General features: G+C 34.8%; 1 protein-coding gene across 1 annotated transcript in view; it reads right to left on the reverse strand.

Annotated features, from left to right (window-relative positions):
- Nucleotides 1-25,321, reverse strand: part of LOC121423514 (integumentary mucin C.1-like) — a 41,506-nt gene extending 16,185 nt beyond the window's left edge. Inside the window, exons 1-3 of the mRNA XM_041618865.1 lie at nt 24,785-25,321; nt 21,237-21,300; nt 5,514-5,696 (exon numbers count right to left, since the gene is read on the reverse strand). Coding sequence (XP_041474799.1) covers nt 5,514-5,696; nt 21,237-21,300; nt 24,785-24,793 — 256 coding nt within the window. The 5' untranslated portion in view covers nt 24,794-25,321. The remainder of the gene's footprint in view (nt 1-5,513; nt 5,697-21,236; nt 21,301-24,784) is intronic.
- Between the last annotated feature and the right edge of the window lie 463 nt (nt 25,322-25,784).

Genomic DNA, 25,784 nt, shown 5'->3' on the forward strand with positions numbered 1-25,784 from the left:
TTATTGTTTTCTGTCTTAAAACTTCTAAATTTTTTGTCGTTCTGATGAAAACAAAGAAAATTTGAAATTCATATGGAAACGTGAATAAAAGTGGCTAGGAAAAATCACCTTTTTAATCAAAATAGATTGGATTCATTTCAGTTTACTTGCAAAAGGGGTTAGGTCCACAATAATTATTTTTAAAAGAATACATAGAAAAAACTATCTTGAAAGCTAGACATTATTATCATTCAGAACATAACAAAACAGAAGCATCTTTCTTTATGTTTTGGCAAAATTATTTAGGACTTCAGATAGAAATTAATTGGGGCAAAGTCCTGTATTCTAAACTTAGACAAATAAAAGATAACAAGGTTAGAGAATTTAATGTTAAGCTTCTGCATAAAATACTTCCGTCCCAATCAAATTTATTTAAATGGAGTTTTAAAAATGATGATAAATGTAATCTCTGTTTAATTAAGGGAACAATTATACAAGGGGGATTTGTTGGTAGAAGTATTAAACGAAACATATATAAGAGGGGAATTGACAGTTTCTCAAAAACAAGGGTCTATCACATTGATAGAGAAGGAAGGAAAAGATGCGTTATATATTAAATATTATAGACCCATTACGTTATTAAATGTAAATTACAAAATATTATCTAAGGTTTTGGCAAGAAGGATCAAACAGGTTTTAAACAAAATAATTCATTATGATCATGTGGGATACATAAAAGACAGAAATACTGGGGAAGCAGTTGGACTAATAGAGGATACATTATTGTACTCTAGATATTACTTGGAGCAAGGACAAGGATTTTTTTATTGCGGCAGATTTTGAAAAAGCTTTTGACTCTGTTTCTCATCAATATTTATGGAAAGCACTCATTTTTTTGGTTTTGGGGAGTCATTCTGTTCTTGGGTGAAAATACTATATAATGATATAAGTAGTTGTGTTATGAATATAGGGTATTCCATCGGTTACTTTAATGTAGAAGGGGGGGGGTCAGACAATGTGACCCCTTGTCGCCCTATTTGTTTTTTATTGCAATAGAATTACTGGCACATGAAATAAAAAAAGACAAAATCATTGAGGAGATAAGTTTTGGGGAGCATGAAATAAGACATGTATTGTATGCCAATGATATGACAATATTTTTGAAAGACATGAGTTCAATAAAAAGGTTGCATTATATTTGTGAAGAATTTGAAAAAGTCAGTGGCTTAAAGGTAAATAAGGACAAGACACACTTTATGTACATGGGTAAGGAAAATGGAAAAACAAATGACCCTGTATATGTATTTGGCAAATATGTTAGGGAGGTTAAAATTTTATGAGTTATCTTTTCAGTTGATTTTAGATTAAAAGATAATCTGAACTATAAAGGAATATTAAGTGAAATAAAAAAGCTTTTAGGTTGGTGGAAACAACGAGATTTGACTATTATGGGAAGACTACATTTATTGAAAACATATGCATTGAAAAAAGTTAAATTGTTTCATCCATCTTTGTTGTCCCCTCATGGGTGTGTATATATAAATTGTGAAATTATATCATATGATTTTATATGGGGAGGGAAAGATCCTATTAAAAGAAAAATTGTGTATCAGAATTATAATTGTGGTGTGGTTAAAAATTATAAATTTTGAAATATTTGTTAGAACGCAGCGTATAATGTTGGTAAAAAGACTTTTGTATGGAGAAAGAAATCTGGGGTGGAAGTTATTTTTTTATCATTCCCTAAGTTTAGTTGGAGGAAGGTTAATTTTTCTATGTGATTATGAAATGAAAAAAAGATAAAAAGTTGAAGATTCCAACGTATTATTTGGAAATGCTAGATGCTTGGCAAGAGATCGATAATTAAAGACATTTTAATGGTTCTAAAAATCCAATCATTTTTAATAATAAGAATATTTGTATAGAAAATAGGATGATATTTGATAAAGATTTATTAGAACGAGGGCTAATTAAGGTGGAACATATCATTGACAAGGGACATGTTAAACCAGTCGCATACTTTTTGAACCTTGGTATGGGAAGTGATCATTTGTTTATGGTAGGTGAAATATATCATGCAATTCCAAGTGATTGGAGAAATTATTTAGGTTCGATACATTTTTGTGAGATAGACTTAATTAATTATAATATAAACTTGCTTCTGTTGGGGAGGGAAATTAGCTTTAAGGAGGTACCATCAAGAAAAATATATGATTATTTCATTAAAGAATTGCAAAAGTCATATGATTTACAGATAAGAGACGGACAAAATAATTATAATTATACAGGGAAAGAAATTGGTGAATGTTTTTTAGACCAAGAATGACATTAATTGGGAGACAGAGGGAATTTCAATTTAAGCTATTGCATGGGGCAATTTACACTAATATTAATTTGTTTAGATTTTGATTTGTTGAAGAAGATCTCTGTTCGTACTGTAAACGGGAAACGGAAACATATTCACATATATTTTTGTCTTGCTTAAAGGTTAAACTGATATGGAAAACTTTGATACAGCGATTTGAATTGGATGAAATAAAGGACTTGAATTGGCTGGATATATTTGTTGGTTTGTCAGGCAATACAAATAGAATAAAAAGTTGTAATACTTTAGGTTTTCCCGTCCAATTTCGTCAGAGTTGCATTTTAATTAACTAATAGGTATTCAAAATCGAAGGATTTCCGTAAACCCTCCCCTCTAATGAATGATTTTAATTTATGAAGTATTCAATTTCTGTTGAAATCATTCCTTTAAATTTGATAGAAATTCAATTTAGATCATTTACAACATTCACGACCCAACGTTGTCATTTAATTTCGCACAAACGGAATGGGCGTTCGATTTCGCACCAAATACCATTTTCAATTTCATTTACAGACATACAGATTTGCGCTGTAAACACCCAGATTCAGACAACCTGTTTATGTGTTTTATTTTTCATATATTCTCTCTTTTTTCAAACTTAATTTTATCTTTTTTTCTTTCTTTTTAAATCTCTTCAATGAGATTTAGTTTATTTTATGCTTTATATTCTCTCATTTTTCAAACTTAATTTCATCTTTTTTTAATTTCTTTTTTAATCTCTTCAATGAGATTTAGTTTATTTCATGCTTTATATTCTCTCATTGGCAAACTTAATTTCATCTTTTTTAATTTCTTTTTTCTAATCATTCTTTTCAATGACATTTATTTTATTTCATAACTATTTTGGTTAACTTTCAATTGGTTATAAACTATTGTTTAATTATCTCAAAAAGTGGCTGTATCATGTTCTTCATCTTCTTTTTTCATGTTTACATATTGTTATTTATATCAGGTAGGGACAGGGATTTGATACATACATTTGATACATACATGCTTTCTTTTGATCATTCATGAAATTCATCAAAGTCTTTCAGCTTCTTCATCCTTCAATCTGTTGATGAGCCATACAGTATATGGCATATATGTCTGGGAATGGTTGCACCATTGCGTTCACTTAGCTGGTGTAATGGCGTCAATATTCTGCAGAGCAGCCTCTCTAAGGATGTCACCACGCCATTGCTGGAGGTTTACCCCTGCATCCTGAGCTGCCTGTCTGTCTTCAAAACGAAGCTGCCATGCTGGTTATGCCAAAGTCCTCTTGACGCCGGCCTTGAAAGCCGAGTGAGTCATTTCCGTCATGTTGAGGCAAGGGGAATAGGGAGGAAGAAGCTTCGTCTAGATGACGGGGTTAGCTCCATCTGGTAGCTGGGCGCGGACATGAGGTCTTGCGTTATCATATATTATGTAGATAGGGTCGACTGCCAGGAGCATCTGGTCACATTCAGCAACGGTCTCGGCGAGGAATCCCTCAAAGCTCTCTCTGGTCACCGTTCCGAATGCGATTCAGTGGTGGTGGACAAGGCCGATGGCGGAGGAAACCGCGGAGGTCACGTTACAATTGCGACCTCGCTGCAACCAATTGCAACCACCCTCCAGGCCGGAACACCACGTGGAGCTCTCCCGCGTGTACGCCTGGTCCAGAGGTTGTATCATGTTTCATCAATGAAGACACAATGTCCTACGACGCCGTGCTCGAGAAACCACCTGGCCTATTCCTGACGCTGGTCAAGAACACAAGGGGTGTTCCTAGCATCTGGGACATCCTCTGCCATTTTCATTGTCCTGGCTATAGTGGATGTAGAGACTACGGGTTTGTTGGGGAGGTTCCGCTCAAGACTCTCCTTCATTTCACGGAGGGTTAGGAGTGGGTTACCATCTATGATATTCTCTAGATGGTTGCGCATATCCATGTCGAGTTTCACATTTCGGGCCCCGCCCCTTGGTAGCTTATGAATCCGTCCCGTGTCAACATACGTCGCCAAAATCGACCTAGCCGTAGATCTATTTATTCCAAGAGTATTGGTAAGTTCTAGGTAATCTTGATGATTATCGAATGCTTCGACCAACCTGGTTCTATCGGTGTTTGAAATGTTCATGTATTCTCCTCGGGCTGCCGCCATACTGTATTCGTCTGTAGGTAGGTATATCGTGGAAGTGGAGCAAAAATAGGGTGTTGCTTCGAGAGCGGTTTGTCAGAGGAATGAGAATTTTTCAATTTGGTAAAGATCCAATGCAAAGTAAATCAAATTTGCATAAGTATTTCAAAACGGGTTGAGAGTACAGGGATCATGTAAAAGCAACAATGAAAAACACTGCCCAGATGCCTTAAACGTTTGCATATTAATTAATTGGTATTCCTTACCACTTGTAAAGACGGTGCCGATACAAATTTAAAAGCATTTCGCGTGCTTTTTTAATTTGATCGCCTTTTTCGCATGTTTAAGGGAGATAATCGAGAAATCGCATGCCTATGAAATTAAATTAAACTTACTGTCTGACAATTTAAATATTGATCTCATCTGTCATTCATATTCATTCCGAATTGAATGATTACTTGGTCAAACCGAATGAACTTATGACGAATTTGGAATGGTAAAATATATATCATCTATATTTAGAAAGGAGGGGGTATAACCAACCATTGACGATATACATAAACTTATTTTAGAATATATTAAGGATCAAGAAAAGAAAATAGCTATTAAAATGGAGAAATTAGGGCGGCACTTGCAAAAATGGGAAACAGTGAAATTATGACAAGGTTAAGTCTGTAAGTCTTGACTTACTTTCAATATATGTAATGCTTTTCCCGTGAGCTTGTTATATTCAAAATTGTTCATCGGATTGTTAATAAAAAATGATTTATTTATGATGAGTGTGAGCAGATCTTCTGGACAGTTGTGTGGTGTGTTGTATGTGTGTTGGGGCGGGGTGGGGGGAGCATTTTTATAATAACTGATTTCCTTGTTTTCTTTTAAGATATATAAGATTCATTATTATATTAAGTTAGTGAAAAAAGTGAAAATATGAAATGTAAAATATTATATGTGATTTGAAATGTTAAATTGTAATGTTATGTAAATATTTGTTCATGCAATCAGAATAAAAACAGTATTAAAAATATATATACGATTGCATATACAACTATATGTTCATGAGCTAGTGGTACCTGGTATGGAGCATACAATATTCAGATCAATTCCTTTCATCTGTTGAGGGATTGCCATAGGATGACCACGTGGTACCTTCTTCTTCACCAGTTGGATGACGTCATCAGAACCTGGTGCTTTAATTGAAGGACAAGAGATCGCCATAGGGCAAGAGACGTCATTATCTATATAATCCGCAAGAACTGCAAGGAATCAAATAAATGAACATCATATTTATAACTTGATTATTGAGTACGCATATATTTTTTTACTTTTAATGATTTTTCATAAATACGTTATTTACATTGCAATTGATTATGTGGAATTTTATTAAAAAACACACACAAAAAAAAGGTTGTTACACATTGATGCATTGACAACCCTTTACAATATTTTATTTTGACCTTTTCATTTCCACTTTATGCGCTATCAGCCAAGGAAAAATTGCATTAATGTGAGTGAAATGACGCCCACCTAACAAGGCACATAAGTTGCTGATAATACTAATAAAAAAGTGATAATGATGATAATAATAGTAATAATAATAGCAATGATATTAATAATAGTAATAATAATGGCTTTATGATAAATAATGATAATAATAGTAATTAAAATGATTTTACTTATAATGCTAAAATATATAACAATAATAAGAATCATAAAGAAAGTAGATAATACACATATAAATATAGCTAATCATATCCTTCAACACTTGTGTCAAACAATAAAGTATAAACTAAGAAATAATAATTGAAGAGCGTTGGGCACTGATATCATTATAAAAAATAATAATAAAAAATAACAAAAAGTAAAGTTTATTTTTCATATTTTTTAACTGTTAGATGATACGTTACAACATGTCATAAATGGTTTTGAGTTTACAGCACAGTTTGGACAATTATATTGTCTACAATTTTAGTTTTGTTAAGAATGGTTCTTCTATTATCGGGAGACAAAAAACGGGGTATTTTCTTCCAAAAAATATTCTCAAAATGAACTTTCAGAGGTGAGAAGGATAAAATGAAAGTGCTTTACAAGTGGCAAATCATGGCTATGTCCATTATGGGATTCTAGGATTGTCTTACTTTATTGTTGTATTGCATTGTTTATGAATTAATCAAAAACACTCTTGCCAATTATACTGTATCTACCTCTACTCATCCAATTTTAAAATGGTATAACTTTTCTTGATTTACATCCTTGAATGTATTTCTAGTGGTATCCATGTTCGAATGTCCTACCATTAATGTAACTTTCGGTTTATGGAATTATTATTTGAATAAGGCTTACGTGTCCTTGTACGTATAGTGTGGTACGGTATGTCACTGGCACAGTTCCCGTAGGACTTTTGTGCCGATATTGGTTCTTGGTTGTTTGGGCTTCAATAGAGTTCCTTTAGACCAAAAATGATGGGGTTCAAATTTTCAGACCCCTCCTGACCTTCGTCAGGATCCTTTTTGGCGCCTTATTGGCCTGTACAAAGCCCAATAGGATAATCCATAGTTTTCAACCTTATATCTCACTTTCCTTCGACAATTTTATTTTCGAGTTGTCTGAGGTGTATAAGAATGAATATTTGATGATTTTGTGATGGCACAGTTTTTTCACTTTTACCATATGGGGGCGGACTTTACGAAAAATGCCCCAAAATTGTAAATATTAGCCCTAAATGTCCTCCCCCCGCATTAGAATTAAGACAAAAGGATTACAAAATGAAATGAATATATTTTGTTATTCAATCCAATAACAGAGCAATATATCACATGTAATTTATATCATTATTGTTGGTCAATTGATGTAAGAATCAACCCCATTTCAAGATTTTATGCAGTGAAAATCTTACTACAACTAAATGGCGCCATAACTTATGATAAGGACTTCCCTTAAAAAATATCGAATTCTAGGCACTGTAATTTTATAAATGAATTTGAAAGCTGGCACATTTCAATAGCAATTATTTTCAATGCCATTTCATAGTATGGGCATTTAATTTGTTTTGATTCTACGGGCGTACTATTCATTTTTTTCCTTACTTAATGTTCAAGTCCACCCCAGAAAAATGTTTATTAGAATAAACAGAAAAAAATCAACATAGCATAACGCTGAAAATTTCATCAAAATCGGATGTAAAATAAGAAAGTTATGAAATTTTAAAGTTTCGCTAATTTTTCACAAAACAGTGGTATGCACAAATCAGTGACATGCAAATGAGTCGGTTGAAGTTGTCCATCACTCACTAATTCTTTTGTTTTTTTATTAATTGAACTATACAATATTTCTCTTTTTTACAGATTTCACACTAAGGACCAACTTGACTGAACCATAATGGTATTTAACAATGCTCATTCCACATGGTCAGGGAGTAATTAATCGTTGTTTCACTTGACAATGAGGAGAAAATTATAATATTTCATGTAATAAAATACAAAAGAAATAATGAGTAGATGATGTCATCAGTCTTCTCATTTGGATACCGACCTGGATGTACATAAAGAACTGTTTTGTGAAAGCAAAACAGTTATTTATAAAGCAAAACTTTAAATGTCTTTATTTTCTTATTTACATCCGATTTTGATAAAATCGCCAGTGTTATGCTTGTTGGATTTTTCTCGTTTTATTCAAATCAACTTTTTGTTGGGGTGGCCTTAATTTGGTTTCTATTCAAAAGTTTTTAAGGGTGAAGAAGTGGACTCCTGAGTACAGAAATTCAAGATGGCTTCCAAAGATGGAGTTTAAAATGGCTGTTGATACTTTAAATGGACATAGCACATTTTATATCAACCTGAGATAGATGGAATTGGTGTCTAGACCATGGTTTCAACGATCAAAATTGGGACAAGTTACAAGGGCAGTCAGTGGTGAAATGAAGTTTGAAATTGCTGTTGCTGCTTGAAAAACCGATAATTTTTTTTCAATATCCGGGAATATGATATTTTGTGTGTCTGCCATGGTTAAATTTTACTTACGTTTTACTTTCAAATACAAATGTCATATTAGGGTTTTTTTTATTTGTTAAATCATGTTCCTTAAGTCTAAGATCATGTTATATATATTTATTATGTTTTGCAGTATTTTCGACCTTATCATGTTATATTTATCATTCTTATGTTTTGAAACGGAAAGCAATAAAATCAAAATCAAATCAAATCAAAATGGGTCAGATAATACATTAGAACAAGTTACAACATGTACAAGGAGAGTCGTTGGTGAAGTATGTAAAGACGACCGCACACCTTACGATTGGTCTGCGACCCGACTTTAGAATAAAATGTAGTAGAATTTGATGCTAGTATTGAGAATTTGAATATCTTACTGTGTACTGTTCTAAATCATCGTACGAATACTTATATGTTCAAAACTGGCCTAGTGGATTAGTCTTCTGACTTTGAAACAGATGGTCGTGGGTTCGAATCCCAGCCATGGCACGATTTCCTTCTGCAAGAAATTTATCCACACTGTGCAGGTGAGGTAAAGAAATTTCTTGAATACTTGAGCGCGGAGGCAGCCCATCTAAAGCAGGGGTAATAATAATAGCAGGGACCGCTGGGAGACCAGTTTTCAGAACTGAAGTGGCTTTCCTAGGTAAATATACCTATATTATTAATATTATCATATTATAACAAGGACAGTCAGTGGTCTATGTCGAAAAATCCAAGATGGCGTCAAGAAATCTGAGTCTGAAGTGACTGTTGTTACTTAAAAATGGATAGGGTTCATTCAAAATCCACCAAGGACATAATTATGATTTTGGTGTCCACTCAATGATTTCATGATTAAAATGATACTTTCGACTGGTTAAAAAGATATGCATTTGTCCATTTTGCCTAAATATCCAAGAAAGTTTTCAAAATGGCATCTAAAACGACTCCTATCACTCAATAATGGTTAGAGTTTATACAATATTCATTTGTGTTGGTGTCTACATGGTAGTATAAAGGGTCATGTAATACATTCGACAAGTAACAAGATATTTAGTTTTCCATTTTGTCAAAAAAATCCATGGTAGATTAAAAATTTCATCAAATGGGTGCTGTTACAGACTCATGAATCAATATCGCATACATTTCAGTGTAGGCACCAAATATTTCTCACAGGTGGATATTGTATGAATGATGTATCCCCTTTTAAGTAACAATAGTAATTTTTAGAACCCATTTTTGGAAGCCAACTTGAATTTAAAGGCAAAATGGATAACCGCATAATAATTGTAACCAGTCCTTAAGTATTTTAACCCTTGAAATACTATTGTAAACACCAAAATAATATCCCCATTTATATGTTTAATGTTCCATATCCACTTTTAAGTAACAACAGTCATTTAAAGAGAAATGCCAGTAGTTGCAGTAAACACTGATTTCACGAGAAAGTTTGTAAAACCAGGCTTTATTGTAAGCATATCATCGAGGATCTAGATCTGGTACAGTTACATAAACTGATCTTTGTGAAATCTTGAAATTTAAACTGAAAAATGTTCACACTGAAGATAACCAACACAGATAGGCACTCGTGGGACAGTGTATTATTATTGCTGGAATAAAGACCCGACGGAAGTGACCAAATCCGCGCTTATTTTGCTGATTTCTCAGCAATTACACAATTTCTTCCAGAATCCTTTGGCACATATTTTTTATTCATGCAAACAGACACTTGGGTGGTCATTATATTAAATTCTGTAAGAAGTCATTTTGAGATCGTTACCAAAACTGGAATTTATCTTTAAGATCTGCACTCTTTTAAAGGAGAATGAAACCTTTGGAACAAGAGAGCTTGTGTGAAAACAGAAAAATCAAAGGAACAGATCAACGAAAGTTTGAGAAAATCGGACAAATAATGAGAAAGATCCTCACATTGGCAATGCGACAAAGATGTGTGATGTCACTTGTGAACAACTCTCCCCATTAATTTAGTATATATTTCACTTGCTTTTTGTAAATTGCCTCTTTTATCACATCTATCAGTAGATCATGTGTTCTTTCTATAGGAGGGCATGTAATACATCATGGATAAAGAGTTTGTATCACCATTAGAAAAAGCAAAAAGAGACATTTTGAGGGTATTTTATAGTCCATCAAAGGGAAAGTTGTTCACATGTGACATCACATATCCTTGTCGCATTGCCAATGAGAGGATCTCCATAGCATTAATGATTGCAATATTCAAATGCTCATAATTTTCTCATTATTTGTCCGATTTTGCTCAAACTTTCTTTATTCTTATCTTTGATTTTTCTGTTTCGACACAATTAAGCCTACTTGTTCCAAAGGTTTCATTCCCTTTCAGCAATCTTGGATTTTTGGACAAACTTGACACCCAGCTAAACTGATGTATGTTTTGATTCATCCTGGAAAGTTAAATATCGATGGAAAAATAAATCTATTCATCTGGAATTACTTGTTGAAGTAAATGACAGTTTCACGTCCGATCCGGGACGCTTCTTCAGCTCTTCTGATCTGGCGGGAAATCGTTGTTGCCGATTGGCGCCGAAGCACCGTCGATGTTATTGTCTTGGAGACGTCGAGGAATTTTTCGGATTACATCCTGTAATCCGAAAAATTCCTGTTCGGGAATTCGAAAAGACGTCGAGGAAATTAGCGGAATATCGCAACCATTTGAGGTTTAGTCTACGGTGTTTGCAGTCGGATATTATACCACGCAGTTCACGGATCAAAGCCACTGTCAAAGGATTTCGTGCTCATACCATCATTCATAAAGCAGAGAGATCTTTAGTGAACGAACGTATCAGGCAAACAAATTTTACCGTCGACATTTTACACGGGAAACTTGACAAACTAAGGAAACATTTGGTGGAAAGCCTACCACAGGATTTTTATGAACGCGTGGTAAAGTTCACCGAGAATGCGCAGTTGATCATGGCCGTTCTAAGAGTCGTCAAATCAACAAGTTCGCGAGGTAAGTTGATCGAGAAAACCACTCTACAGCAGCGGACAGGGATAAACACTGGAGAAATCGTATGTCCAGTGACATTTTGTTGGAGGAGAACGAAGTTTGGGTGAGAAATCTATCGGACAAACAGCTTAGCAAACCCGAAAAATCTGTGTTAGCTCGCGGTTTAAATTTCGCGGTTGCCCCAGAGGGTATACCACACGTTGACTACATTACAGCCACCGAGTCCGCGATCAAGAACAATCGTATCGACCAAGATTTTGCCGCGGAAATTCGGGGGAAAGTTACGGCCACTCTCTCGAATGAAAAACTACCACCTCCCAATTTATCGAAAGAGTAAACTAGCCGCTCAGTCTTTGACGAAGGACAAGGATATAATTATCCTCCCTGCAGACAAGGGGAGATGCACAGTGGTTTTGAATAAGACAGATTATGATAGCAAAGTTGGTCTATTGTTACATAACAGTGTTACCTATGAACATGTAAAGCGAGATCCTTCTTCCAGCTTCAAGAAAAGAGTCATTGAAGTGCTACAACAGTTGGAGAAAGGTGGCTTTATTGACAAATCTACTTACTTTAGTTTGTATCCCGGCAATGACATTCCAGCCTTTTATGGTCTACCAAAGATCCACAAGGAGGATATACCTTTGAGACCTATTGTGAGTAGCATTAACAGTATTACGTATAACATTGCCAAGTTTCTTACATCTGTTCTCAGCCCTTTGGTGGGTTTATCGGAGCATAACGTACTCAATTCTAAAGACTTCATTGAGAAGGTACGGGACATCAAAGTTGAAGACGATGAATGCATTGCCTCCTTTGATGTGTCCGCTCTTTTCACTAGCGTTCCTCCGAATAAGGCAGTAGAAACAGTTCGCAAGCGCCTTATTGACGACCCCAATTTAAGCTCAAGAACTAAACTTAGCCCGGATCAACTTTGTCAACTTTTAGAACTCTGTCTTTCCACCACTTACTTCACATATAACGGCAATTTGTACCAGGGGCGTCGATCCATTTTTCAGATTGGGGGGGCAAAATCATGAATCAATTTTCCAAAGGCGCTCGATCACATAAAACAAACAAACTCACACACACATGCCTATATATGTGTGTACACACACACACATATATATATATATATATATATATATATATATATATATATATATATATATATATATATATGTATATATATATATATATATATATATGTATATATATACACACACACACATATATATATATATCTCACCAGCAGATTAATGCGAGCGCAAAGCGTGAGCTTAAAATTTTGATATTTCGATATGAAAAAAATTGACTTTAATGGACGTTTTTAATAAAGAACAAGATATATATCCAACAAAAGATTACTGCAAATCGCAGTGGGAGTTCTTTTGAGGTTTAGAACTGAAAACGGGACCATATTCACCTATTTAATCATGGAAAGTAAGGGTTTTTGTTTCACAAATGATGCGAGCGCGAAGCGCGAGCTGAAATTTTTTGATATTCCAATCTGAAAAGTGGACATTTTGAGCACGATTTTAGACGAAAAACGAGTTGTGTATCTCAATCTCGCTTGCTGATTTCTGTGTAACATTACAATCTTATTTTATTTTTAGCACATGCGGAATTATTGGGGGGGCAAAACGATATGTTTGCCCCCCAATATTTTCATTGGTGGGGCGATCGCCCCCCCTGCCCCCCCATAATCGACGCCTCTGATTTGTACAAACAAAAGCATGGATGTGCCATGGGATCACCCATTTTGCCAGTTCTTGCCAATTTGTACATGGAAGACTTTGAGAAATTTGCCCTGAGTTCTTTTCCCGGCATCCCACCTGCCCACTGGTTTAGATACGTGGACGATACTTGGGTCAAGATAAAGACTACGGAACTTGATTCTTTTTTCGATCACATCAATAATTGTGACCCGTCTATTAAGTTCACAGTGGAAAGAGTCAAGGACAACCAACTCGCGTTCTTGGATTGCCTCATTACCATCGAGGAAGACGGATCGCTGAGCTCGTCAGTCTTCAGAAAAGACACCCACACAGATCAATACCTGTTGTTTGACTCTCATCATCCGCTCATCCACAAGTTGGGAGTAGTGAAGACATTGTTCCACAGAGCTTCATACATTCCTTCTTCTGAGATAACCAAGGAGAAGGAACATAAACATCTCCGAGAGGCTCTACGTAAGTGTGGTTACCACGGGTAGAGCATAGAGAAAGCCCTTCACCAGCGACGCCAACGTGAGAACAACCTTCCTCGACCGACCGAACAGGGGCGTCGCTTCGGTGTCTCTGTCCCCTACGTCAGTGGCCTTTCAGAGAAAATCCGAAGGATCCTGTCTTCTTACCGCATCCCAGTGTATATTTCAAACCGACTAACACACTTAGGCAGAATTTGGTTCACCCGAAGGATAAAGTTCCCAAAGACAAGAAAAACTAAATTGTCTATGCTATCCAGTGCCAAGAGACAGGTTGCAGCGCTAATTATATTGGTGAAACCAAACAACCCCTCTCCAAGCGGTTGTATCAACATTGCAGATCAGACGCATCGGGATACGATTCTGCCGTATACTCCCACCTGACTACGTCTAAACACAACTTCAAAGATAAAGACGTGCTCATCCTAGACAAGGAACGTTGGTGGTTTGAGAGCGGGGTCCGTGAGGCGGTCTACGTCAACGCAGAGAACCCATCTCTCAATAAAGGAGAGGATTACGACATAACCTCTCTCGGATTTACAATCCTGTAATCCGAAAAATTCCTCGACGTCTCCAAGACAATAACATCGACGGTGCTTCGGTGCCAATCGGAAGCAACGATTTCCCGCCAGTTCAGAAGAGCTGAAAAAGCGTCCCGGATCGGACGTGAAACTGTCCTCTACTTCAACAAGTAAGTCCAGATGAATAGATTTATTTTTTCCATCGATATTTGACACCCAGCTGTTCTTAAAACTTGACACAATGTATTACTTCAAATCCACAATGTGAATTTCTAATGAACTATGTCTACTTTTAAGAGCCACAGTCAATATAGACCCTGCATTTTGGAGGCCATATCACATTTTTGACATATCAGACCACTGACTGCCCCTATTAACTTGTCCTAATGTATTATTTTGAACCTTGAAACCAGTGGTTTAGCCACCAAAATGACATCTCCCATTCCGATATGAAATAAATTGTATCCGCTTTAAGTATTAGCAGCTGTTTTAAGATTAATTTTTGGAATTCATCTTGGAATTATGGACATACCAGACCACTTACTGCCCTTGTAACTTATCCGTATATATTACTTGACCCTTAAAACCAGTGGTTTAAAGTTAAACATCGAAAATTTCATCACATTTCCCTGGTCGATAGGAAATCAGCCTATGTCTTCTTTAGGTTTTAGCAGCCATTTCAGAATAATTTTTTGAAGCCATCACGGATTTTTGTGGAGCGTTGTGGCCCAGTGGATTAGTCTTCGGACTTTGAAACAGAGGGTCGTGGGTTCGAATCCCAGCCATGGCGTAATTTCCTTCAGCAAGAAATTCGTCCACGTTGTGCTGCACTCGACCCAGGTGAGGTGAGTGGGTGTCTGGCAGGAGTTTATTCCTTGAAATGCCACCGCGCTGTAAAAGGCTGCGGGGCTAAAGCTAGGGTAATAATATACAATGGAGCGCATAGGGACGCATTTGGCAGTGATATGCGCTATATAAGCATGTTGGTATTATTATTATTATTTTTGGACTCACCAGACCACTCACTGTCCTTGTAACCTTTTCCAATTTACTACTTCACCCTTAAAATCATTGAATCGAAACCACCAAGTTGCGGATTATTAGCACAAGGCAGCCATTTTTTTGATGCCATCTTTGAATTTCAGGTACCCTGGAGTCCTTATATTCACTCTACCCCGTGTCAACAAATTATTTTGCCTCCTACACCACGGAGTATGAAACCAATTATGATTCTAGGGTGGATAATGAGTGAGTCATATTCATTAATTTTCAGTGAATGGTGGTCATCTTGGATACTATCTTGAAAATAACCACTTTCCGTGATCATGCTGATGCGGATTTTTGTAGATTTTAGTATAACATTCCTGAGGTCAAATAGTACTAAAAACTGTTGAAAAACAATTTGTTGCAATTTTTCCGGGTTAGGGTATTTTTGGTCGTACATTGAATAGTCTATAATAGGCTCTACCTTAGAAATTGAGGCACAATGCAGGTTTTTAAGTTCGGAAGTTCTCTAAATCTTTTGAAGTCAATAAATGAAACATTACATATTATTTCAATACTGATTATGTTTCAGTTTCAGTTTTATTTTTTCTCATTTCCAACAAAACAGTAGACAAAATCCATCATGGATACAGTTATAACAATTGAAATGTAATAAAGAAACATGTAACTATATATATATATATATATATATATATTCATCTAAATTATACATTTGAAACTTAATATGGATTATGGAATATTTCTGGCTGAAAATGGAGAGGTCCACTGTGAAGCTGTGCTTGTAAATCGTGGACCCCTCAAAATAAATTATTCATTAATATTAGATTACATAATTAAAATAATAATAGTGGCCAAAAGAGGGAAGGGAAATGAGAAATAGACAATAACATGATGCATGAAATGAGTAATGCACGAAGAATAACAATGAGAGACGATGAGAAGAACATACCTCCATGTGGACTAAAATAAGAAAATGTTTTAAACATGCATATTAGTATGAAGCACACGGGCAAAGGAAACGGATCAAAGTGTATGTCTTGTTGAGAAGTGGTGACGAGTTCTTCGGATACCAACAATAATAACAATGACATTAATAATAGAGATGATAATAATGTTGATGATATTGATATTCACAATAATGATAGTGATAATAATGACAATAAAACAAGGGGCAAACTAAGTACAACATGGAGAGCGAGGTTTTATACGTAGCCAATAAAAATGTCTTACTTTTTTTGAAGACTGCGAGTGAAGGGGAGTTTTTCAAATCTATATGCAAAGTATTCCAAAATTTAGGACCTTCAAAATTGAATGTATTTTGTGCTGAAAGTGTTTTTAGTAAAGGTAAATGAAATTCCTCAGACTGTCTAGTGGGATATTTATGAATAGTTTGATTCTGTATAAACATGTCATGAAAAACTAAGGAAAGGGCACCAGAATTGAATTTATACATAAATTCGCCAAGATGAAACAAGTAGAGATCGTTTACTTTGAGAATATTATGTTCAAGGAAAAGTGGATCTGAGTGGGTAAGAAACGGAGCATTGCAGATTATACGAATTACTTTTTTGTAACAATTTATTTTTTTCTAAAGGAATTTGATGGGTGTTTCCCCAAAGCAAAAGTCCGTAATTGAAGTAGGGTAAAACAAGAGAATAATAAAGAATAAGCAAAGATCATTGTGGAAGATGTGATTTTAGTCTTTTAATGATATTTCGAGAGATTGTTTTGCAAATATTTTCAATATGTAACTTCCAGGAGAGCTCGCTATCAACCAAAACACCTAAAAATTTTGTATGAGAAACCTGCTTAAGTGGGGGTATTGTCAAACATAATTTGAGTCGGTAATGAAGCTAAGGATAACGAAGACCTCTTTGTGTGAAAAGCTTTGCATCATTTCAGTAATTATGTTTGCATCAATATGATTTCTTTTGTTCTCCTTTTCTTTCTTGTAATACATGCACGCATATAAGAATAAGTCAACTATAATTTCTTCATTTCCAAGGGGGATCCACACTTTACAAGCTTTGCTTTTTAGTGGATCCCCCTCATTTCCATTTATGCTCTTTATTATATTGTTTTTTTTTTGTTTTACGAAGAATGCCCTATAAAATTGTACTTGTATTTGTATTGCTTTATATTACTTTGTGTTATGTTTTGAATGGAAATGAAATGAAAGAATTGAATTGAAGGAGTTACTAAATAATATGTAATTCGTCTTCAAAAGACTTAATGACAGTTTATTGGTTCTTATCCATTCTAAAACATTTCGCAACTCTACATTGACGACATCAACAAGAACATTAGGATCTCTGTGTGAAAAACAAGTTAATATCATCTGCAAATAATATGAATGACAGTAAATTGGACGATTTATGAAAATCATTTATATAAAAAATAAACAACAAAGGGCCTAAAAGCCTCCCTTGTGGAACACCACAAGTAATATTTCTAAAATCGGATTCTTGCTCATTTAAATTAAACAAAATGTTTTCTGTTAGAGAGGTAACTCCTGAACCACTCAAAGGTCTTTCCACGACACCGATATGATTGATTCTATAAAGTAAAATGTCATGATTTATCGTATCGAAGGCCTTGGAGAAGTCCAGGAATATACCAACTGTGTGAGAAGAAGAGTCAGTTGAATGGGCAACCTTTTCTACCAAAGTCATCAAAGCATGAGCAGTACTATGTTTCTCCTTAAAACCAAATTGGAAGTTTGAAAAGATATTTTTTTTCTTTAAGAAAGTTATCATTCGAGTGAACACTATTTTTTCTAAAATTTTGGAAAAAGAAGACAATAACGAGATTGGCCGATAGTTACCTACTTCAAGTGTGTCACCCTTCTTGAATAATGGTATGATTTTAGCAAGTTTCATGGAATAAGGAAATTCATCATGCAGCAGTGATAAATTAAAGATATGGACCAATGGATCTACAATGTAAGGAATAATGGCCTTTAAAATAACGTTACTGATTCCATCAAAGCCGGAACTTTTTTTATCTTGTAAGTTGGAAACAATGTTTGTGACTTCTTGTCTATTCGTAGGAAAAAGGAAAATAGAACTTGGATTAGCAGGACCTAAAACACCTGTCAGAAGGGAGAATATTTTTAGCCAGATAATTACCAATTGAGGAAAAGTAATTATTAAAAATATTCGCTATATATTTTGGATCTTCAACAATTTCATTATTATTCCTGATTCTATTTATTTCAGAAACTCCTTTAGTTCATTGCCTGTTTGATAATTTTCCATGTGTTTTGGGTATCGTGTTTGAACATTTCCGAACGATTTACAAAATATTTTCTTTTTTCTAAACGAATGATATTGATTAATGTGTTTTTATGGGACGAATACTTTAATTTTGCTTTCTCAGTACCCTTTAATTTGCATTTATAAAAAGATTATTTTTTTATTAATTGAGCGTAGAATAGATTTTGAAATCCCAGGAAGTTTTTATAATTTGTTTTAATTTTTGTTTTGGCATATTATGTCCAGCTGATTGCTTCATATATTTAGGAAAAAGCTTCATATGAATTATTTAAGTTTTCATTTATGTAAACATTCGACCAATCATGATTTTCCAAATTAATACCAAGACGTGCCAAACTTTCGGCGTTTACTTTACGTCTGAATAGTGAAGAACTATTGGTAATTATAGGTTGTTTCAGTGGAGAGTGCATTGCAATATGGTAGTGATCATTGATATCCGAAATTATTATATAAGAATCAGGATGTGGAATTACATTTGAAAATGTATTATCGATTAAAGTAGCAGATGTATTTGAAACGCGCGTTGGTTCGGAAACGAGTGGCAGACAAGAGGCCGATAAAATCAACTCAAGAAATTCTTGAGAAACATTGTTCAGTTCATGGTTCAATTAGTCTATATCAAAATCTCCCATCAGAAAAAAATCTTTATTGTCAAAATTAATATCTCTTAATAAATCTGAAAAATATTGTAAAAATTCTTGAGTACTAGAGCTGGGGGATCTATAAATAACATCGGCGATAATATTCTTATTTCCAGGAATCAAAATTTCAATGAAGAGTGATAAAAAAAAAAATTTCATTCAAAATAGTATAGTTGAGTGATTTGCAAACGTAAAGAGCAACACCACCACCAACTTTATTTTTTCTATTTTTATTAATAAATTTATAATCCTTTATATGAAATGGGTGGTTTAAATCGTGATTTAACCAGGTTTCCGTAAGGCCGATTAGAGTGAAAGTGAAAGAAGTTCATCAAAATGTCGATTCAAAATTCTGATATTTAGGTGAAGTAAGGAAAATGTATTTGATTCAAATTCTTTCAAGACACTGGAAAACTGATTGACGGTTATGTAATTAGTAATTCCTCGTTGGGCTGGGTCATCAAAATCAAACTCTAAGTTTACAGATGAAGAGTTCATGCTATCTCTGATAAGATTGTCGTATAAATTAGTAGATGTAAGAGAGGCATCATTAGATTGAATAGGTCGATGTAACTCGAAGAAATCGTCATCACCAAGTCTATGGAAAGGCAATGATTGTCTAAATAACGAATCATACATCGTCATAGATTAAAAAAAGTATTTTCTCATCACAGATACTTGGCGATTAAAAGGAATCATGTATAAAATGTCGATATCAGCAAGTTGTAGAGGATGTGGGGAATGAACAACGTCCACATGAAGTAAGATTGGAGACGAGTATATGGATAACAAATGCAATAGGAAGAAAGTGGCGATACGGAATAAAAAAAGATTGGAGAAATGAACACACGATGATGATGATGATGAATAAGAAAGGAGATACAAACACAGAGTCTCTGATGGCACAAGAAACTTGTGCCATCGTGTGTGTCTTTACTTCAGAAAAAAAGAATCTAACGGCTGGAACATCATAGGAAGAATATCAGCATTAGAGTTAATAACAAGAGCTTGTATATTGAAGAATTTTGATAGAGGTATAAATCATGAAATATACTTGTAATGACTTCATTCTAGTGAGGAAAAAATGGCAATGTTTTATAAAAAGTAGCAAATACTACTATACTGATAAAACAACTCTTATTTAGTTAATTTGGAAGATATTTCATTCGCACCACTAAGGACAACAAAAAGGGTAAGCTAAAAGATTGAGGATATATTGTTCATTCAAATAAATAGTAAATGTGCATGTGTGTTGGGGAGCCAAAAAATAGAGTTTATGTGTTTCTTTCTGTCTATCAGTAATTGGAAATTAGCCGAGAAGAATATAATTGACAATTCGAATAGAAGTCCTTTAATCGTAAATTGTATTCTAGAACGAGTGGCCGAATGGTAAAAGTTGTATGCCAGTCAGGGGGGTCTAGGGGAGGGGATATGGTTGGTAGGATGGTTATCTAACTGTAAGTCTTCAGATAAAAACATTCTAGCTGTCTAGGGATGATAAAAGACCATAAAACAGTTCAATTTTTAACCAGGCGCAAAATTGCTAATACATCTGATTTTAGGGGGTCTTGATATAGGTGATCCCCCCCCCCCTTCTCAGGCAGTGGGTGAGGGTCGATAAAATTCGAATCCCATCATTTTTGGTCTAAAGGGACTCTATTGAAGCCAAAACAACCAAAAAAAATCAATTTTGGCAAAGAAAAATCCTACGGGACTGCACACCATACCGCATTAGTAGGGAATCACACAAAAGCTGTTATCTTTTTAATGATAAATTTTTGCTGTCAATTATTAAACTTTTTTTCTCATAATTTGTAAAGTTGGGAGTCCATCTTCTTATAGCCCTTTCGCGTGGTACTCTTTAGTCGATAAGCAATAAAGAGATATAATCACTGAACATCAACAGCATTGACCAATGAGAACCAATTAAACATTAAAAAACTTATCACTGTCACGGCTTAGCATCAAATAACGTCTAAATATAGGAATATAAACGATGTAGATAAGAGAGTTGTCATTGCCGCAAATACATTCAATTCAAACCACAAACATAACCAGAATCAACTCTCCAGACTGCTTTTCGGTGGCAAGAGTGCATGCAAAAGGAAGACCTCGGAATTTAAATTGATTGGAAAATATTGCATGCATCAAGGCATATTGTATTGTATTATATCAGATTTCAATTTACCCATGCATGTACATGTCAGCAAAACAAGGATGAAACCTCGTTGAAGAAAGTTGGCCTTTTCGATCTGTATAGAAAAAATGAAAAGAATGAAAATCAGATAGTTAAAGTATGGTGATGAACCGTGTTTGTAACACGTAAGGTTATCAAATCTCTCCACTCCTCACCCCTCAAAAAACATTACGTGGAAATGTTATTCTCATTTCCCCTGCCTCTATCTCTTCTCCTCCTCTTCTCTCTATTTTTTTCTCTTCTTCCCCCTGTTTTTCTATCTCTCTTTTCTTCCCTTCCTTTTCCCTCTTTCTCTATCCTTTATTTATTCTTACCTCCCCTCTTTCTATTTCCTTTTCGCTTCTATTCCTCCCCGCCTTTCCCCCTCTCTCTCTCTGTCTGTTTCTCTCTCTGTTCTCATCTCTTTTTTTTCACAGTCTCTTAGACCCGTTTGTATGTTCGTAAGGTCATATATTTAGTGAAAAAATATATTATTGTCGTCGATGTTGATTCTTAATGTTTATCCGTAAAAATAGAATGAGAGAACTAAAGTATACTTTCGATCTTGCAAAGGATGTGTTTTCTGCTATTTTGAAAAACTTAAGATATTCGCAAACTTTTAAACCCTCAAAATCAATAGGAATATAGTCTGAAGGGTCATGTTCACCCCAGAAAAAATGTTGATTGAATCATTAGAGAAAAACCAAACAAACATGATGTAAAAGAAATAACATTTTAAAACTGCGCTGATACTTTTCACAAAACATTTATGCGCACAACTCAGTGATATGCAAATGAGAGAGACGATGATGTCCCTCACCAATTGTTTTGCTTTTCATTGTTTTAACTACACAACATTGCATTATATACGTACAATAATGACCAACCTAACTGAACCAAAAACTGTTTAAACATTGGTAATTCCACATGTTGAGAGAGGAATACACCTTTTTTCACGTGACAATGAGGAGAAAAATAAGATTCATATTTCATAAAAGAAACAGTGAGTGGGTGATGTTATCTCTTATCCTATATGTATATTGATTGAACATAGATTTTATTAACGGAACAATGGGCAAACAAAGAGCCGAGTTTTGAAACCTTCCAGGAAATTCTAGACAGTCATAATAATACAAGATATTAATTTTACCATAATGGTTCATTCAACCAACCATAATACCCCTGTTCACATCAATATCAAAATGAAACATATTTTAAACTTCTATCTTCTGTAAAATTTTGATACCAATTTGAATTTGTATGTTAGGTTTTCACTTGTAGTTTTTTACTTTGTTCATGCATGCCATGTAACAAGGCTTCAAGCAAATGCAATTTTGGTTTGATTTTTTTTTCATTCTTGGTTTAAATTTGTTATAAGAATGGTTTGTAATAGGAAGCTGCACACTAAAGGCTCCGTTTTAGCAGGCCCTCCATTCAGGGTTGGCACATGTTAAACGGTGTGTTTAAAACGTGTCTTAAAAAGTATTTTTAAACACCCGTTTTTTCCAAAAAAAAAACATGTTTAAAACACCGCATAGGCTTGCGTGTTGTAAATTTCCATGGATGTGATTTTAGATGAATGTTTTTTTTGTGGTTTTTTCTGAAGTGGTGTATTATTTTTTTTCTAATTAATAAAAACTCTTTCTCATAAATACCACTCCTTTTCCTCTTTCCCCTTCCCCCTTTATTCTCCCTTTCTCCATTGCTTTGTCATGTTCCTTTCTCTCCCTGTTCAGTTGCACATCAATCCATATAAAGAATATCATCATTTTAACAAGCATATCTGAGTGTTGCGCTCAGTTTTGGACAGGGAAATAATCACTATTCAAAATAAGCTCAAATACATAAATGTATAATTGAACATGTTGAATGAAATGGAACTGTTGCACAAGCATAATGATACTCTTGAGGTATACACGAAAGCATGTGAAACTTTGCACTTCGTAAAGATGAAGAAAAGCACCTTAAAGAGAATAAAGTCAGCCAGCAAACCATAACCCTAACAATCACAGGAGACCTTAATTGCCCCTCAAAAAATTCTATGATAAATCCCTAAACGTGAGAGGGCCACGCCATGCTGTTCAAAACTATTTTGGGATGCATGTATGTATGTATGTATGCGGTTATGATATTACACAGCAAGTGCATGTCAGACCCCTGAATTGCTAAAAATGTGATTCATGTATAGAGCCAATCGTAAATTCTCGCCAATATCCGTATCTGTATCTTTATTTGTACTTTCTGTTAATGATTGTAAAATTATTGCCAATAATTTGTTATTCAAAAACGCAAACAAATTCTTTAAAAATGTACATAAAAAAAAAAAAAAACAGATAAAAACATTAAAAACATTACAGATTATTTTTTTCTAATGTGCGTTGATCAAAATTCCACCATGAAAATTAATAGGCAGTTCAAAGCTTTTCTTCATAGATTTAACTAAAATTGGCACAATTGATTCAAATAAAATGCAGCATAATGATTACAGGGGTGGCGGAATGGTTTTCAAAGTGGGGGGGGGGGGCTGACCATGCAAAAATCCTAACAATATAGTCATTTTTACTTTCTTGTACACGGTTTTGGAAAAAAAATGGGGGCTGAAGCCCCCCCCCCCCTTCTTCCGAGGCCCCTAGATTAATCAAATTAAAGTTTGAAAATTCATAGATTATGTCAGTTTATTCCATTGTGCAGATTGACAAGACTGAAAATGCCCCAGTACTGTATGTATATAAACATGTATAAGGGAATAAAGTTATAAAATGTCCACTCACTTTAGTGTTCAATATCCATGATTTAATATTTTTGGGGGAAATAAGAAATTTTCTGTTAGAAAGACAGTAAAAATAAAACTGTAGTCATCTCCAGAGTCTTGTTCCAAAATATTTTTAAGACATCAATAGCTTAAATCAGACTGTAAAGTATAATTGATTTACGGAAGATTGTGTCATTCGTTGGAGAAAAAGAAAACGCTTTAAAACAACTAAAAACGTTTTATTTGTTTTTGTCCCGCCTGCATAGCAGAGCAAAGCTATTGGCACCGCTTTTCACCGCTCGTCAATATTGAAATCTTAACCAAGGTTGAGTTTTTTTAAATGTCATCATAACTTAAAAAGTATATGGACATTGAACATAGAGGTAATCAAGTATCACTAAACATTTTCCTCAAGTTTCAGGTTACATGACCAAGGTCATAAGTCATTTAGGGTCAATGACCTTAGACCATGTTGGGGGAATCAATGTCGAAATCTTAACCAAGGTTAAAGGGTGATAGTGTATCATGGAAGATCCTGCCTAAGCTCCAGGTCACATGACCAAGGTCAAAGGTCACTTCGGGTCAACAAACTTTGACCATGTTGGGGTTATTTGTGGAATTGTCATCATAAATTTAGGTAAGTTTACAGATCTAGTTCATGAAACTTGGGATATAATTATTACGACCCATTCTCTATTCCAACTTGCTTGTATTAAAATCTTGATTATATATTTAATAAAGAAATTTACTAAATGTTTATTGGTTATATCGTTTGAAATAAATGAAACAAAAGAAAATAAAGACTCACCATTTCCATTGGTGCTGGAAAAAAATCAACAGTAAAGATTCGACGAAATAAGCAAACTATGATTGGTAGTATTGTTCGTGTTATGTTGTTTTTACTTCAGAAAAAGAATCGACACTCGGCCCGGGGAGGCAATGTTTGTATATATATTCGAGCTCAAATGTGACCAATTGATCGAACAAAAGTCTCTCCTAGGCTGTTGAACGACGTCGCTCGTTGTAGGTACAATGGAAGTCTTCTCACGGGTTACAAGGCGATTCAGGATCTGTTCCAAGAGATATAGTCCCCCTTTTTTAATTTTATTCAAAAATATGTTTTTTCTCGATAATTTAAAAATATAAAGTAGAGATCAACTCAGTACTAATAGAGTCTAGTTTAATCTATATAACGATTCTGTGTAGTTCATGTAGTGGAACGAGATATGATGAAACCATTTCGAATTATCACTCCTTCGCGCATCTATTCTGCGTATCAACTGTCGACCTTTACTGAAGTCTGGATGGAACTGACTTCTATCCTAACAGATGTATTCTAATTATCTTCTGCTTCCTCTGCTGTGAGCAGTTCCCATCGCGCACCTCCCACCGACATGTAAATCTGGTGATCACGTGACCATCTCAAACGCCAATCAGACACCAAAATATTGTCCGACTGGAATTTATTGGCAAATTTATCCCCTTCTCTCTTTCAAGCCCGACAGTTTTCCGTATCCTGTGTAGGCCTCTTATGTGTGTGTGAGAGAGAGAGATTGATAATTATGTGTATGTACAGGTATGTTTAAGGTTATCCACTCGTCTTGGTGATAACTTTTACTACAAAACATAAAACAAAATTTGAAGCGCGGATCCGGGGGTGGTTCTGGAGACCAAGAAGACATTTTCTTGTCCATCTAGATTAAAATTTCAAGATTTAGAACCAGAAAAAAATTGACAAGCAAAAAAAAAAAAATGGGGTCTTCAACAGGTTATAAAGGACATTTCGCACCAGAAAAAATGACAAGCAA

Source organism: Lytechinus variegatus, chromosome 11, assembly GCF_018143015.1.
Source record: "Lytechinus variegatus isolate NC3 chromosome 11, Lvar_3.0, whole genome shotgun sequence".
NCBI classification, from domain to species: domain Eukaryota; kingdom Metazoa; phylum Echinodermata; class Echinoidea; order Temnopleuroida; family Toxopneustidae; genus Lytechinus; species Lytechinus variegatus.